Raw genomic sequence first — 17,118 nt, 5'->3', positions numbered from 1 at the left:
GCAGCCCCTCGCAGCTGCGAGGAGCTCTCTCGGCGGGAGGCGCGGGAAATAAATCTTAAACCGAGACACGCTGCCGTTTTTCACCTTTTAATTTTGCTTCGCGGAACCTTCACCGTTCAGAGAACATCACGAGGTTTAAACAAGCATTATTAAAGTCTTATCGAAACGTTAAAAAACGCGTGTGGTTTAAAAAGTCTGCGGCACGTGATTTATCCCAAATCACCCAAAAATTGTAAGAGAACTTTCCTCAAAGCCAAATGTGACAAATTCTTTAGACTTTTGATTAACTGGAAAGACATCACAGGAGTCTTTTTTTTTTTTTTCTCTCCAAGCCTTGCGTTGCTTATGGTAATTCAAGGACACCAACATTTGTAAACGCAGAAGTCACACTACAGACAGAATAAGTTATTTTATTACAAGATATATAGAACACATTTTCTCTGTTTGCAATCTTATTTCAGCAGTTCTGCAGTCCAAGTACCACCACATCACAGGGTAGAAAATACCCAAGTCATGACACAGGATATGTGAATGAAACGAACTGAAATTGTCAAAATTACAAAACAGAACTTGAAAGTATCTACAGTACTTATGATACAAATAGTGCAAATTATGTATCTACAACATAAGTATTTAGAGTATCAAAAACTTTTCGGAATAGCCTTTTAAAGAAGGTAGTCAGCAGGAACTGGTCAGCGTGACGATGTCAGGGATTTTAAAACCAAACACAACACTTATTTTTTCAAGAAGAACTGTCGAGCTTCTTCCCAGGACTGGCGGGGGAATCTGTTGGACAGCTCAAGATAATCTTGAGAATTGAAAAATTTTTCTGTTGAAGATAGAACATAAAATTACCAAGTTATTCTCTCTGAAGATAAGATGGCAATAAAACAAGAATAATGAACGCGCAGCCAATTCGAGATACTTCAAGTCATTCGCTCCCCTCCCCCTACGAAAAACTTCTCTAAGCATGGGATGACACTTCTGTGGAGCTCCAGCCGTTGAGGTTTGGCTTTAAAAAGGGGGGTAGAGGGCTCTGATGAGCCAAGGCTTAGATTTTTAAGCTTTTGGATCAGGCGCTCCGCTTTATGCATCGGAACATTACACATCTTTACACATTTTATGTTCTTGGACCCACCGGGGAGCAGTTCAGCCTCGTTCAAGTTTGGGCAGCCTCAACGGCGCGCTCTCTGCTCAGCAGCTTCTTTTTCCACGACAGGCTGCGGAGGAGTTTTGCTCCCTGACTCCCCAAAGCTCACAGCACGATTACAAACACAGCTTTTACTCCTACGAGTACTGCTGGTGACGTGAACAGGACTACACATGCGTGCACAGGTTTGCAGGGTCCGACCCTTCGAGCAGCGTGTTGCAGCACAGCACCCAACAATGAAGTTTGCGCTTTCAAGTTCTATTCCCAGCAGCGTTATTGTTCCCATTTGTTTTTTGGGGGACACCATCCTTCACATTCAAGAGATATAATGGGTAAAAATAATCCTGCTTATACTATTATTAAGTCAGCTTTTTTGCAACTGGGGAATGTTTAGAAATTACACTCACATGTCACCACATAGTCATCTTTGTTTAAAAGTTCATCCAGTTTGAATAGTGAAAATAAAAAGCAGTTTTCCACTTGGATTTTAGATGTTTCTCGAGCAGATTCTCATGCAAACACAATCCTGGAAAGTTTGTGCCGCAGACACTGCACGAGGCTGCTTCAGACTAAGAGGTACAATGTTGACCGTAAAAATCTCCATAAAATTATGTTAATTTTATAATTTATTTTTAAACACAAAGCTTATGTTTTAAACCTAGAACTGCTCGTCTTCTGCCAAACATTCAGCAAAATGGTGGTGGATTTCTGCTTGCTATTAGAGAGAAATGACCGGCCGAGCGACGTACTTTAGGCAAAATATGGGTGACGCAAGACCAGATTCCCACCGAACACTTGAATTTCAGATGTGTTTAACAAGTAATAGCCATCTTAGCAAAGCATCTTCCAAATGTTTAGCCTAAAGAGGTTAACTGTATTTTACATGATATTTACAACAACTGAGGGGAAAAAAAAAAAATCGCAGCTCTTCTGCAAACTGAGAAACTTTACAGAATAATTACAGGGCAGTATTTTACTGATTTTTGGCACCCTGGGTGTATTGGCATGGCTGCGTGGCTTCTGCAACCTAAAACTTTTGAAGGTAGCCTTTGTGACAGCTAATTAAATATGTGCACGCACAGTATCACATTTTAAGACATGATACCACGTAGCATTTAATAAAGATTAACACTCTGAATTCCTGATACGATGAGTAGCAGACTGGAAGACCTGTATGTTTCAGAACGTAAGCTAGGGAGCCCCTCCCCAAATTGTAAAATCATGCTGCAATTTACTGTATTTCTTTCATCGTAATACAGATTAAAAAAATTAAATCACAGTAAAATATAATATCAACACATTTTGTGACCCAATTACTACTCTGTTACATTTCACCGGAGACATACCCCTCTGCTGAGATAACTGATTATCCATTTGGCTTGAACTCTGTGCAAAATCCTACAGCGAGAAAGAAAAAAAAAAAAAAAAAAGGCATCAGATTTTCAGATCTTACATCTGAGGAATTAAAATAACATTTTGAAGTCTTCACGGTCACTCAGAAATACCGGTATTTTATGAAATCTGTAAATTAACAAACTCTGGCTTGTTTGCTACATATCATAACAGAATACTGCCAGCACTTAAATTCTATAATATATACTGGATTTTTATACATTTATTTATACTTTTTTTTTTTTGAAAAAACCAAACCAAAACAAAACCAAAAAACTTTTAATACACAACAGGAAAAACAAGGTTTTCGTGTCTTCTTAGGAAATAGTTATTATTCATGACTTTTAATTTAAGGGAACTATACTGCAGCTGTGTTTCTTTAAAACAAATGGAGTTTTAGATTTACACTCCTGACTCCAAATAACGCTCTTACAAAATTCTTGAATTATCCCAATTTCACCGGCTGTGACCCAGGAGCCTGAGGTCCTGATCTCCCGAGAGTAAGTGAAGTTCTTCCAGAGAGGTGATTAACTCTGGCCAACACTGCAGCCAGCTGCGTGCCCAGCCGAGGTGCAGTTAATCTCAGTGCCCAGCGCGATGTCGGACAGGATGCTGCGTCCTCCGGAGTCAGGAAGGGCACCGACTTTGCTCCGAACAAGTCGGCTGCCCCAGTACAAAGAGGGCTTTTAGACCCTATCTTTTGTTCAAGTACTCACCGAGCAGAGACGGTATTATTTGACACAAGAGATAGAATTTAGCAAATCATGGATACTCCTAAATGTTATTTAATTATTCAGCACATCTAAACAGAACTAACAAAAATAAAAAGGATGATGCAATCTTCAGATGATGGAAATAAATCTGTTGGTAGGGAGGTATAACGTGGGTCATTGTAAAATCCAGCAATCATTTTCCTTTGATTTATGCTGCACACATTTAACACACTGTATTTAAGTGTTATATTCGTACACACCACCAAACTTTTACGTAAATGGGACTTCTTTTTGCATTCCCTGGCACAGGAAGAATCTCATTTTCTAGTCACAGGGAAATATTTTACAGTCTTTCCCAAACCTTCCACTGAAGCAAATGAGAGACTTGCTTGACAAGCAGCGAGTTGAAATGAAAGTGGAGAGGCAAGTCTCTTCTGTGTGTGTGGGTATCCAAGCATTCCTCGCTTCCTCGCTTCCTTTCAGTATCGTGTGTGTGCGCAGCATTTGGGATTAGATTTTAAAATGGGTAAAATGCTAAAGTACCAGTGAAGTCAGCAAAGACACGACACTTTACAGCACATAAGGATCTTACATATTTTAATGTAACACCTTTTTTAAAAGCCTGCAAAAATTGTATGTGGACTTGGCATCTGAGATATACCTCTAATTGGAAATCAAATTAATAACGTTGACCCTTGTAGATATACTTAAGCTTTGGTGTAGCTACTGGGGATTTAAATGCCATTGTCTCTCTTATAGCACAGAAATCAAGGTAAATAACCTTAATTATTCATATAGGGAACACTCTCCTCCACTCTTATGGTTTTTGGCTGAAAAAAACAAACTAAACTTGCTGCACTTACTTGTAATGCTTAAGTTATTTTTTGCCACTGCAACTTCTACACTGAAATCTGTAGTTTCACTATGCGAAAGTCAAAGATGAATTATAGCTTTGTATTTAACCAGAAGTTCATTACTACATGGCAAATTCTTTAATACTAAGTTCCAAACTTTTTTTTTTTGAACTGCCATGCAATTATTTTAGTATTAAAAGGATAAACAGTAGTCGCACTCAGAAGTTTGATGTTATGCGAAGACTTTTAGTAAATATTTAGTTCTTGCGCTTTCTCTCCCAAATCCGTGTGGCCTACCCTTGGACTAGCTGCAAAGCATTAGGAAAAAGAGTTCGACTAACATTTCTGTATCAACAACAGTAACTTTCAGGTGACTGATACAGAGTTACTAGACTCCTAAAAGCACATTGTTTTTTAATACTAGACTGTTTACGAAAACTACATTTATTCATTGGAAACAGTCAATAAAATGTATGGAAAACATGAGGCACGTATAAAATCTGATACATAAAGCACAGCATATAAATTTAGACAAAGGGAACAAAAATGCTGTAAATCCTTATTCAAAACAGTATTCGTAATGACCTCAGTGGCTTACTGTCAAAAACACAGATTGCAAGATTAGACGGGTAACATGTGTTCTGTGCATTTTCTGCATAAAATATATACACTTCAGTTCTCTCTGTAAATCTATTGTATGCAGTATACAGCTGTACATTTGTATGTAAACACATTAATATACCGATTTCAGATACGCTGTATGTGCAGTAGTGTTTTAAAAATAAGTATTTTAAGAATTGTCTTGTAATAGCAGGATCTACATCAACTCTTCCTAGCACGTCCAATAACTTTAATGAAAACAGGTTTCTGCATGTGATAGCGAGAACCTGAACTACTTGGTAACCTTTTAGTGTTGTAAGATGCCTCAAGTACAGGCATAATCTGTGGTTTGAAAAGAGCTGCAGAGAATCTTAAAGTACTTCAATGCTGTTTACTTGTTTTACTTAAGTCAAATGATCTCCATATACACAGCAAAGGCAAGAAAAACTGTTGCAGTTATCTTGCACACCACTGTTACGTTACTGCAATAGCTACCTGAATGAAGGTGGCGAGTAAAACACAACTCATCTCCTGCTCCAGGATGATTTTGTTCTGAGGGTTATTGTAACAAGCAGCTATTAGCGAAGGGAAGAGCACTTTGATTAAACGAGGATCACTGAAATACTGGAAAGGCAACTGGCATAGTTTTTGCAGCACTGTGGGGTGACGGCCAGATTGTACAATGATCTGAAAATACAAACATAACAAAATTAAAACATGTGATCTATCTGTTCTTCTCTTCCTGTTAACCACCAAGGGTGCTGAAGTCATGCTAAAAAAATGAGCACGGCTGAGGAGTAAATACTAAAAATAAAGCTTATAACATTTAGTCCAAATAACTTCTGTTTCAGTGTGCAAGTATTATTTTTATTGCAGAGGAACACAAAGAATATAAGGCTGTGAAACTTCATTTTTCCTGTATCACCCAAAAAGACAGTAAGTAAATGAGAAGAGGATTAATCTGCAGATTACAATAAAATAGATAATTTAATACCTTCATTCAAAAGACAAAGAATTATAGCGAAGGGACTATTGTAAGGTAGAGCTATGAAACAAAAAACCACAACCCCTGCCATTTACACACAGTAAGCATGTTTTTAGGGGGGGGAAAAAAAAAAATCAAGAACGAGATCACCAGGACTGTAAAAACCCTCCTGAAGCTCGATCATCTTTTACTAGAGTGCTCTCTGGCAATTAGAGAGGACTCTGTTTCATGGTAGATGTCTGCCACGCATTCTCAGGCACCAAAAAGAAAAGGTGATTGTAAGCTGCACGGCAAGGAGTTTCAGTAAGTAGAGACTCAGAAAGATCCTCCCATATGTATTTCTTATCTCAGTTTCTATCAGTGCCATCGACTCTAAAAGGAGAATTGTTTAGATAAATGGGACTGTTGTCATGAAGCAGGCTAAGTTTACAACTGTGTACATCTGAAGAAAAAAGGCAATGCTATTACTGGTCTCCTGCAAAGGAACCTTTCCAATTTACTTGATATTCTTATAAAATCTTTGTGATAAACTAAAAAATGCCCAAATCAGATCTGTTCCAAGTAACCTTGATTAGACAATTATAATATGAAAGAGCTGTTTGACCCAAAGTTGGCTTTTCGGCATAGGAGGAAGCTCCTATAAGGTTAGAACACTGTAAAACTTAGGGTCACGACTGTAAATTGTACTTGGAAAAACACAATTTTACAGGTACACACCCAGACAAGACTGCATTCAAATTAAAACCAGAAGGACAGAAAGAAGCAGTTGAGACCACAGGAACATAAATTACAGGGATTTACAAGTTTTCAAAGCACTTTTAACAATACCTTCAGAGCACACTCTCAGTTGATAATGCAGCTCAGTTTAAAAACAAGATCAACAAAGTAATAGTTTGCATTTTTTTCAGTTCACCAGTAAAGACGACATTGAAAACCTTTCAAAATACTGGTAGAAATGTCTTAATGCCCTTAAAGACAGGAGGAATTTTTAAAAGTCAGCCAAATACGTGACAATTAAGCATACATTCAGACATTGTTTTGAGGGAAATATCACTGAAGCATTTGGATGATTCTAAACTTAACTACCAGCTACAAGCCTGTAAGCAAGAGGGTGCCTTTCGAGTTTGTGATTACTGTTTGAATTTTAAATTAACTGGAGTGGTTATTATATAAATCTGTGTTTTTCTACCGTAAATTCTATAATCAGAAAAGTACTTAAAATCAATCGTAACTGTACTAAAATAACGACAATTGGTATTTCTGATCCAGGGCAGAACAACAGAACTCTTGATTTCTTTTTAATGGCCACTGTACACTTGCATGAACAGGCAGAGGAAAAGAAGTTTTTGGGACTTTTCATTTTTCATTTCACACTTTGCTTCCTTTACCAGTTCTAAAAACGCCAAGGATAATTAGTGAACTCTTGCCAAACTAACAGTGCAGATACTCAAATAGCTTCCATGGAATTATTATTTCATTATCTTTTCAACATTTTACTACTACGATGTTATCAACATTAAAGATAGGAAGGTATATACAAGGGCTGCTGATTGTTTTAATCTGGTATTTATCACATGTGGAATCAATTTAATGATTTCAGCTCATTGTACTAATGCAGCTACTAAACCCGATACACTATATTATGTACTCTGGAGGAAAAAAAAAAAAAAAAAAAATAATCATGAGTCACCCCTTACTGGAAAAAAACCCCAAACAAACCTCTAGCAGAGCACTTATTCCTTGTTTCACTGTCAACTGGTAGAGAAAGTGAAGTCCAGCACTTGACTTAGCAGATGAACAATGAAGAAAACAAATGAAAACCTTGCCCATGACTTCTTTACAGTGGAAAAAGACTTCTCTTGACTGAACAGTCACTTGGCTTAATGATCCCAGGGAGTTTTGCAGACCTGGAATACTCATCTTACAAAATGCTCTAATATGAGATAGAAACTCCTTACTGAAATCCAGTGCAGAAAGCTTGCTTTTCCTCCCACCACATACTGGAATCCAGACATATTTACTTAGAATTAGCTTTTCTTGTTGCTCTCTCTCTCTAGCTTGAAAGTCAGATATGCCTGTCAAACGTAACCAGATCCTAATTAAATCATCGCATTTCTGTACAGCCAAGCATTTAAGCACCTGCTTAACTTCAGATATGTGCTTAGGTTCCATTAATATTTGCTTGTGGTTTTCTTTTTCTGAATTGAGACCTACCAAATTCATATAAGCCACATTTTTTATTATTTTTTTTTTATCCAGAGCAGATAACTCACATTAATGTTTTCTATATTTCATTAAAAAATTTTGCTTACTCTCAAAAGTTATAGATATTCATACAAATTTATTGATTTTGCCTGTACTTAGCTTAAATAAATTCCAAAGAAGATGCACCCAGTTAGCTTAGCTTATTTTTGGCCCTACACGGTAAACATGAGAACAACCCTCTGAAGACTGAAACTATACACAGGTAAGAGACACAGCAAATATGTTTCTGAAATGCTATTTCATGATGAATTAATGAAGTTGGGTTTTGTGCTACCAGCCAGATTCAAGACCCCGATACATTTCAGAGGCAGAGCCCCTGTTAGGGAGCGCGGTGGCAGGATTCAGGGTTAGCACGCCAGAAAGCACTGGCCAACGGTACCGTCTGCTCTCGATGTAAAAGCCTGCTGAAAATGAGAGGCTAGAGCTTCTTAAACCCTTCCCTCTGCTGAACTGAAGCAACCTCTACGCCGTATAAGCCGATGGTTAGCAAGGCTGCACAATACGTACCACTCTAATATCCAATTTTGTTTAGGTTTAACCTTTGCTAAAAGTCACCTTTAAGAATACTACTTTCCCTGTTTGGTCTCTGTCTGAATTTCCAGCTTTTCCTATGCCACATACGCTGCGCCTACTGCATCCACACTAGCTGACTACCCAGCACGGGGACTAATGTGATGACCTGTGGGAACTTTTTACTGAGCTACTCCTTTCAAGGTTGCCAATCAGTTATCTTCTGTGACTGCCACCTGTTTACAGCCTTCTGCAGGTCCCGCTAATTTGCTTAATCTCCAATAGCCAGAGGGTCAGGCACTCTCTTCTGCCCCACCAGGCAATCCATGCTCCCATGCGACTCTTTGGAAAGTGCACTCTGCACTCGCAAGTGCAATAACCAGCCTGATCCACTGCACCGGTATTTCTGAAGTTTAACGCTTTAGGAAAGCATGATTCACGATTTCTAAAGTCTCTAGATGGAAGCCATTTTTTCCTCAAGTTTACTGGGGCCAATATTCACTACATAGTATATTGCTTGGCTATTTGCTGCAATTCTTCTAGCTGTGAAAGTCTGAAGCAGTATAAAAGTCAGTCTTTCAAAACAGACTACAATGACAAAAGCCAGCAATATGCCACACAGCACTTGAGCAATAAAAAAGGACAATCAATCAAAAAAAATTAAAAGCTCCTTGTGGTATGGAACAGTAATAAAGTTGGGAAGGGAACTCATCATTTTGCTGGGAGATAAGGCTTCCCTTGTCACTTAGGTAGGGAGTCTGGCTACAGACCCGAGGTGACTGCTGGAAGGATATTCCATCCTGGATTCTGCAGTTCTTCCTTGCATTCCCCCCCAGACAGCTCCAGCAGCCTTCCTCTCCTGCCACTGCTTCCTGGCACCTTGCGAAGGAGACCTTCCCCGGACTGAACGCCTTTCCTAGGGAACTAATAAACCACACGGACCCAAATAACTTGGGTACAATTCTCCTCTGGGTAGCAAAGGGAATGTTGCAGCTCATTTCATTTCTCTGTGAAGCTCCAAGGGCCCCAAAATAACTTTCTGATGATCCTGCAGGCACGAGAATCATCAAAGTGCGACTCCTTTCCTTGCTTGCAAGGGCGGCGAGATAACTGCTGGCATACAGGGGCAACCTTTGCCTGAGAACCAGCAAGGGAAAGATGTTTTGGTGAACACCACCTAATTCTATTTACGTACTGTATATACGTATATTTGTCTTTCACTTCATCTTTCTCTATATCGCTTTTATTGTGAATGAAAACTACAATTAGTTTTAAATGCATATGTATGAATTTTTGTCAAAGCACGGTAATAAAATCTTCATAACTAATAAGATACAGATCTTCTGAATGATACAGCAATGACACAGAACCTATCAGCAGTTACATGTCAAATCAGAAGTAAAATCTTACCAAGTCAATGGTTAATTTTACAAGAAAATTAAAGTAAGAATCCTCTAGCCTTTGAAACTGTATCTTCACAAGCAGGTAACTGAGTTTATAAGCACCTTGTAAGTAATAAACAGCATTTTCACTGAGAAAACTAAAGCGTCAGCCAGAAAGTTGAAGAATGACTGTATGTAAAATATTGAACAAATATTACCCAAATTGAACTGGTAATTCATATATTAATATGTCATTCATATATTCATACTTCCTAATTAGACATGTAACGTAGATACATGCTACTAATTTTTCAAGAACTACTAGTTCAGTCAAGCTGCCTTGATATTTTTAATTATTTTACATATTTTTAATTACGGAGTAGCATTTTTGGTGATAATCTAGATTTTTGTTTCCAAGTTGTAATTGCACACATTTTACATATGTAAAGCATTTAAAAAAAGAGAAACTAATTGAATGTAAAACTTTGCCTGCAACCTTCCAGAGATTTAAGGAAGATTATTATCAGAGATTGGTTTTCAATGGTTCTATGCATGTATGTTTAATATTGTCAGATATTTTATTACAAGTAAAAAAAAAAAAAAAAAAAAAGGTTCAGTCTCAGACCAAGAGCTTTTTCACTCCTTGTGTACTACACAAGGTTAGTCCAGGATTACTGCGGAGTGGAAGTGCTGATTTTTTTAGAGCAATATTTAGTCTAGTTCTACTGATGGATTTAGGTTTTCTTGTTTCTCTTGGACATTTGGAGCTCTGGAAAGGCATCATTCATGTTTCTGTCCATATATACCATAAACCCACTGGAATTATCTTTCAAAGAGGCTAATTAATTTTCTGGTCAGGAAGAACAGAAAGCCAGCAGCATGCTTTCTGTCTATGCAAAGGCAAAAAAAAAGAACTGAGAAGTGAGTATTCAACTGATTCAGAAAGACAGGTTCTCAGTGAACTAAACTGTGCTAGACCAGAGAACCGTAATATTATGAATCAATTATTAACATTTACTGAAGATTATCCATACATTTAGAAAGCTACAAGACATTCATCATGTGTCTAAAATGATAATAATATTTACCATTCTATTAAATTATTTCCTCAAAGGTTGCTTCCCCCCCCCCAATAACAATTAAAAAAATCTCATCACAGTACTCCAGGTTAAAAATGAGTTGCTTTAAGCCTAGTGAGAAGCTGTTCTCTTCTGAATTGTTCGACAGTGGTCTGGTCGTCAAGTCCAAGCCTAAGCCCAAACCAGGGTACGATTTTCATCGGTCAAAGCAGCTTCCCTAGCTACCAAAGGGAGTCGCTAAACAAGATGGTGCATTTGCTAGGAGACATTCACCACATCCATTTCGGCGTGGCAAGCAACGTTGCCAACGATAATCCACTGTTCCAGGGTCCTTTAAGTCCAGGGCTGGGGGACACAGCCGGTGCTGGCTCTTGGAGACCTATGGGGTATACACGAGAGCCCTCAGCCCCAGGCTAACTCAGGAACATGGACGTGTACTTCCATCATTTTTGTTTCATTTTTGGGAGACTTGCTGAAGACTTTTCACAAACGTAACTGGAAGACATGATTTAAGTGTTGCCAAATAGAAACACCGTACGTGGGTACTTTTCACAGCATATCCCGTAACTCGAGCTCTAGTTTTCATTCTGTTGTGTTGCCCCATGATTTCCTTTATCACAAATTTCCCATTACCATTCGGGCAATGATTTTGCAAAAGCTGACATTTTACTGAAGTCACCAGGAATGCTTTTGTACACAAAGGTGTACAGGTGTGTTTTCCACATGACAAATAACAGACAAGCTCACTGCAGCCTGGATACTCTCCTGCATTTCTCCTAGTAGCCACTTGGTTACTCTGCCTGCCAGCTCACGTGGCCTTCCAGAAATCGACTACACAGAAATAACAGAAGATTTAAAAAAATGAGCGTCTTTAGATGTTAACTTCATCACATTGTTTGCTTATTATTTCTATTCCTTTTGCTATATCTTAGCGTCACATTGTGGTTTATGCTGTTAAAAAATATGCAACATCAAAATGCAGAAACTTAGAGAGCAAATCCATTGCGGGCATCAATGGCACTGCTAGGGCACCATAAATTAGAGCTGCAGGGGTAGGGGGATGTCCAGCTAAGAAAGTAGAGACAATGTCCAGCAACTCCCAGCTGCCACCTGAGCACCTGAACTGCACATATGCTGCCAGGTCTCCCCAGCAGCAGACGGACGCTTGTTTGGCAACACTGCAGCAGGAAGATAACGGGACTTAGGGGTGCTTTCTGTAGCCTACCAGTTTCTTTCACCCACAGAAGAAAGGAAAAATTGCTTCTTGCTGCTTTAAGAAAGCAAAAAAAGGAGAAAGATTGCCAAGGAGAGAAACTGAAATCTGTAGCCACAAAAAACCCAAATGTCAACATTTTGAACAAAACCTTGCAAGTCATTTAAGTGCACCACTCTTGCGTGACCAACTCTGCACGACAATGTTGTGTTCTTCGTACTCTACAGTCAGGCTGGTGTTTTTTAGTAATTTTGACCAAGTATTAGAAGTTGTATGTAGCTCTTTTATCAAATGAAAAGTGAGATAAAGTTATACCAACATCAAGTGGATACAGGAAAATGGAGCTGAGTCATAACTTTGTAAAGTTTAAAGCTTCCTGAAGCAAAACCTTCCTCAGCTCTTGGAGAGAAAAAACTGCTCATGAAATGGTGTATTCCATAGGATCTTAGAAACAAACACAGTGATTATCACTGCGAGGTGAACTAACTTTCTAGAAAAAATCCTTCTCAATAGAATTTCCTTTTATTTTTATAAAATGAAGCATTAATGTGTGCTCTTCTACTTGACTGTGCTCTTCTGCTATAATGTATTTCATGTTCAGATGCAATTTTCTTAGAACAACTCAGACTAAAAAGCTAATGGTTCTCTAAGGGGCACTCCTTGCCTTTTCCACTATCTCGTATGACCTACAGTTCCAAACTTGAACATGGCCATTATAAACATTTGGATCTTAAAATTGTACTGTTGGTATGGGAACTATTAATGTTTCTTTTCTATTTATTTGTCATTTATATAAATGTCAATTCTAATTTGTACAAACAACTAATAACTTCATTGAACAGGAACTGTGCATCTAATCTCTGCAACTACAGTATTCCATCAAACAGTTAAATCCTTTTGTTTGATGTCAGGTTATTTATAACTTTGTAGAAGAAATAAGTCTTTATATTAGTAGTCCAGAGTTTCTCTTCAAAGTTAGATCTGCATTATTTCTTTGCTTCTATATAAACAGATCTCATACTGCTAGTATTTAATCACCAGAATATGTCACCACTTAGGCTCTTCTTCTGTTTTAAGGTCAAGCTCTTTTCTTTCCATTTTGCAAACTCCACTACTGGCAAGGCTCGGAGCAAAGAACGTTCTAAATTCCTCCTAACATCTATCAGGAATCAGAGCACTGTTTCCATGCAAAAACAATGTTCCAGAATGCTACATTAAAAATTAAAAATAAGAATTTTGTCTATTTGAAAAATTCCAGTGTTTATTTTCTTAACATCACATGTAAGCTTTCAGAGAAAAGATAACAGAGTTCAGAAATAACATTAGTCTTCCTATAAACCACATTATGAGCATTGTCCTTTTACAGCTAGCTCTATGGTTTAAGCACACAGATTCAGTGGTGCTCTGTGTATACATAACAAAGAAAAAAATTGTCCGAGCAGTTTTTGTATAAACATCCTAAGCCATTTGAGCATTTAGGATAGGACAATGGCAAATACAAGCACAGTGATGCAGTAAAGATGTAAAAATGTTTATCGAAAGTGATGATAGTGGGAAATCTAGATAAAGAAGTTCTTTATACAAAGCTCTTGAAAAAATGTCACCCAAAATGATAACTAACAAGTCACCTTAGTTATAAGATAAAAAATGAAGTATATATAGATTAAATTCAGCAATAAATAAATAAACAGATATTGTAAAAGATAAGCTCATTACAATGTGATGAAAGGAGAATGGAACCAATTCTAATATGCATTGAGGCTATTTGTCAATTTAACACATGCCCAGGCTACAGGATAAAAAAGTAATCTAATGCCTGAACTAGAAAAGGTATTAAGGAAAAGCCTAACTTTAAAAATGATAGCATTTTAGCATTTTACATATTAACATAAAAATAAATGTTTAAACATGTGAGGTTGTTTTCGTGCTTAATGTTAATCATATACTTAAATACCCTGTTAAATTTAAGGGTATCATTGCTTTCTAGAAAACGGTAAGCTTCATAGTTTCCAAAATAACGTAACAGGAGATTTATATGTTCAAGTGTTGGCCTAATAATTTTTTATCAGAGGAGAGTATTAGTATTTATCAAATGCATTGAGAAATACATATATTCTGTAAGCTCAAATAAAAAAACCTATCATGCCATGTCTCAAATCCCTAGGTATTATTCTGAACACTGAAATGATTAGAATTAGCCCTTGTAGGCCTGCATTATTTCTGAAGAATCACCTTCACACTTAGATAAGCTCTTCAACTTTGATGATGTACCACTTGCAAATTTAAGCTGCTGCTTTGGGCGTGATTCTCTACTCATTGACAGAGATGAAACTCAACTGATCTGAATGAAGAATTCTTGACTTAAAGGCTAGAGAAGAAACAGGACCTTAGTCAACAGAAGTTCAAAGAGACTATTGGCAGAGGTTTCTGCCATCATCCTTGAAAACATAGCTCGTTTGGGTCAAAATCCCCAGAAGGTGTGAATAATTAAAATACTGCAGTCTAAAACACACAAAATCTTTTTGTGTGTCTCAGAGCATTTTCTCTCTTCAAAAGCAAGCATTTTCCGTCACTCTCCAAAACCCTACTCGCAAGTAAGCTATGCGGTCTTAGAATTTTTATTACTAGTACATTTTGTCTTCTGGCTTCCACAATGAACATAAAGGGTTTGTGAAAATATCTGATCATCAACTAAAAAGACTGTGAAACATTGAGCCATTGGACATGTTACAGAGCTGGCTGAGGAAAAGTTTCAAACAGAGAACGAGAAAATGTACTTTTCTGCCATGAAAAATGTGCTACAATTTACCCATTACTAAGGCGAGAGGAAGACGAGCAAGATTTTCCATAGTACTCGCTTTGCAAGATTTAACGCGCTTTGTTTTTTCTTTATGTTTCAGTATCGCTTCAATCCAGTGTTACTTGAGCTGAATATGATGAAATGGGTTTGGGAGACTTCTTTGGGCCTCTTGCAGGCTCCCACCCTTAGAGCAGCATCCAAGCGCTCGGAACAACTGTCAACCCAGAGCTGTGAACACAGAGCAGGCTGGCGTCCTCTCTGCATGGGGCCACCGATGTTGGGGACAGTCACTGCGGGTCTGCAGAGACTTGGAAACTTATAGTTTATGGGAGAAGTACAGGGAGTTCCCTCACACATGAGGCGAGACAGACAATAGCTCACAAGGCCTGATTAAATATTTGCAGGCTTTAGACTTTGTTTTAAATTTCTATGTGAAATTTAATTCTCATGAAAAGGAGAGACTGACAGGCTGGGTGGGAAGGAGGCAGAGCGAAGGCAGGCGTTGTGCAAGCTTCTGCGTCCATCTCCGCCAGCGGATCTCCACCGGCCAAACCCATAAATGGTTCAGGCCCAGGTCTTAGCTGAGAAGAAACTGCTTATTAAGCAGGATTATGCCAAACTCGGTGGTGTTCGTCCGATGTGGACAAAGGTCCACTGGGGATTAAGCTGAGACTACCAAACTCTTTTTCTTCCTGACCCAGGAATAAGATTAGAACATCACTCTCTGGAGGCGGCATTAGCCAATTGCTCGCTCTCTTCATCTCTAAGCTTTAGTGACGGACCGTATTTTAAGGTTGTTGAAAGTACTGGCTTTTATGACAGTGGGAGCTAAATTTACGCTGTGCTACAGTTTAAGAATAAGACAATAAGATAAATCCAAGTGCATTCATTTCTCATATTAACTCCTAAACACTCTCTCTTCCCCTCCTACAGGAATCAGCCAGCCATCATGAACTGAAGCTAAATACACTTGATTTCATGTGACGTCTTTGTCTTATTAAATTACCTTCCCCACACCCTCCCAAACCTTTTTTGGAAAGGATTAAAGAACTAAACCCACAACCTCAACATGAAATCCATACTCCTAAAAATCCCTCCCCTGGAAAGAAACTAACAAAATCAGAATTAAGTAATTTCAGATCCTATTTACTTACAAATATGGATGTTAGCTATACAGTAACTACCAATCCTGCATCTTTACTCGTGTTGTATTTTCAAAAACTCCACCTACCCCATCAAAATTGTTCCAATAACTCCGTAGCCCGAAAAGCAACTTAAATAATTAAAGTTTAATGATGGCCTCTAGTAAACAACCCATATGGAAACTCTACATAATATTTTTATAACCACTCTTCCAAGTTTTCCTGTCAACTTCTGATTTTCACAATTTTTCCATTTTAAAAGTATTTCTCTTTCTTTGCACTAAGACTAGAGGAAACTGGCCATGTACTGAAACTCGATACGCACTAACACTGTCAAAAGCAGTTAAAAATAATTTCCCTACAGAAGATAACTTTTAATCTAAAGTCACTTTGTAAGTGTCCCTTACAACCTAGCCGTACTTGTAACCACAGTTAGGATATATGTCACACACATATATATGTATGTGATACACACTTACTGTAGGATAAAGTGTACTGCTATTTTATGACAGAAGTAAGACTTGCCACATGAAAAAAATGCTAAAAAGTAAGAAAATATAACTATACGCCTATCATTGAACAAAAAAAGGGAAAAGACAAATCTCAGGTTGCAGCCTTTCTTAGGGACTATCTACCATGCTTTTGTGCTGGGCATGAAACTAAATGTGTCATAAATTTCATGATCCATTCAGAACTGTAACTGCCATATAATATTTTAACTTCTTTGAACATCTTATACCTGTGATACTGCTGTGTGACATTTTATATTTTTTTGACAGGTGAAATTCTTCTCCCAAAATATCCTGTAATCTTACTGTTCCTTATTTCTTTAACTGGAGCTAGCTGGTATGCCTGAAACACGTTTTGTGATTTCCCACATCTATATAGCAAGGAAAAATTTGTAATAAGTGAATGATACTATTAAATCTAATTCCGTGTGCTTCTATTTTCAACATATGGATTATTAGACATTAACATTTTCATTATTTATAAGTTTACAATAAGAATAATGTACTGTTCTTATGGACACAAG

The 17,118-nt window shown here is 37.8% G+C and overlaps 1 protein-coding gene across 7 annotated transcripts in view; it reads right to left on the bottom strand.

Annotated features, from left to right (window-relative positions):
* Nucleotides 1-394: 394 nt before the first annotated feature.
* The window catches only part of SCAPER (S-phase cyclin A associated protein in the ER), a 170,930-nt gene continuing 154,206 nt past the window's right edge, over nt 395-17,118 (bottom strand). For all 7 annotated transcript variants that reach the window (XM_030013421.2, XM_030013418.2, XM_030013419.2 and 4 more), the window contains 3 exons: nt 5,205-5,396; nt 2,497-2,548; nt 395-829 (listed from right to left, as the gene is read on the bottom strand). In XM_030013421.2, coding sequence (XP_029869281.1) covers nt 735-829; nt 2,497-2,548; nt 5,205-5,396 — 339 coding nt within the window. In that variant the 3' untranslated portion in view covers nt 395-734. The remainder of the gene's footprint in view (nt 830-2,496; nt 2,549-5,204; nt 5,397-17,118) is intronic.

The sequence above is a fragment of the Aquila chrysaetos genome, chromosome 5, assembly GCF_900496995.4.
Source record: "Aquila chrysaetos chrysaetos chromosome 5, bAquChr1.4, whole genome shotgun sequence".
Lineage (NCBI taxonomy): Eukaryota > Metazoa > Chordata > Aves > Accipitriformes > Accipitridae > Aquila > Aquila chrysaetos.
This window is presented reverse-complemented; position numbering and strand designations above follow the sequence as displayed.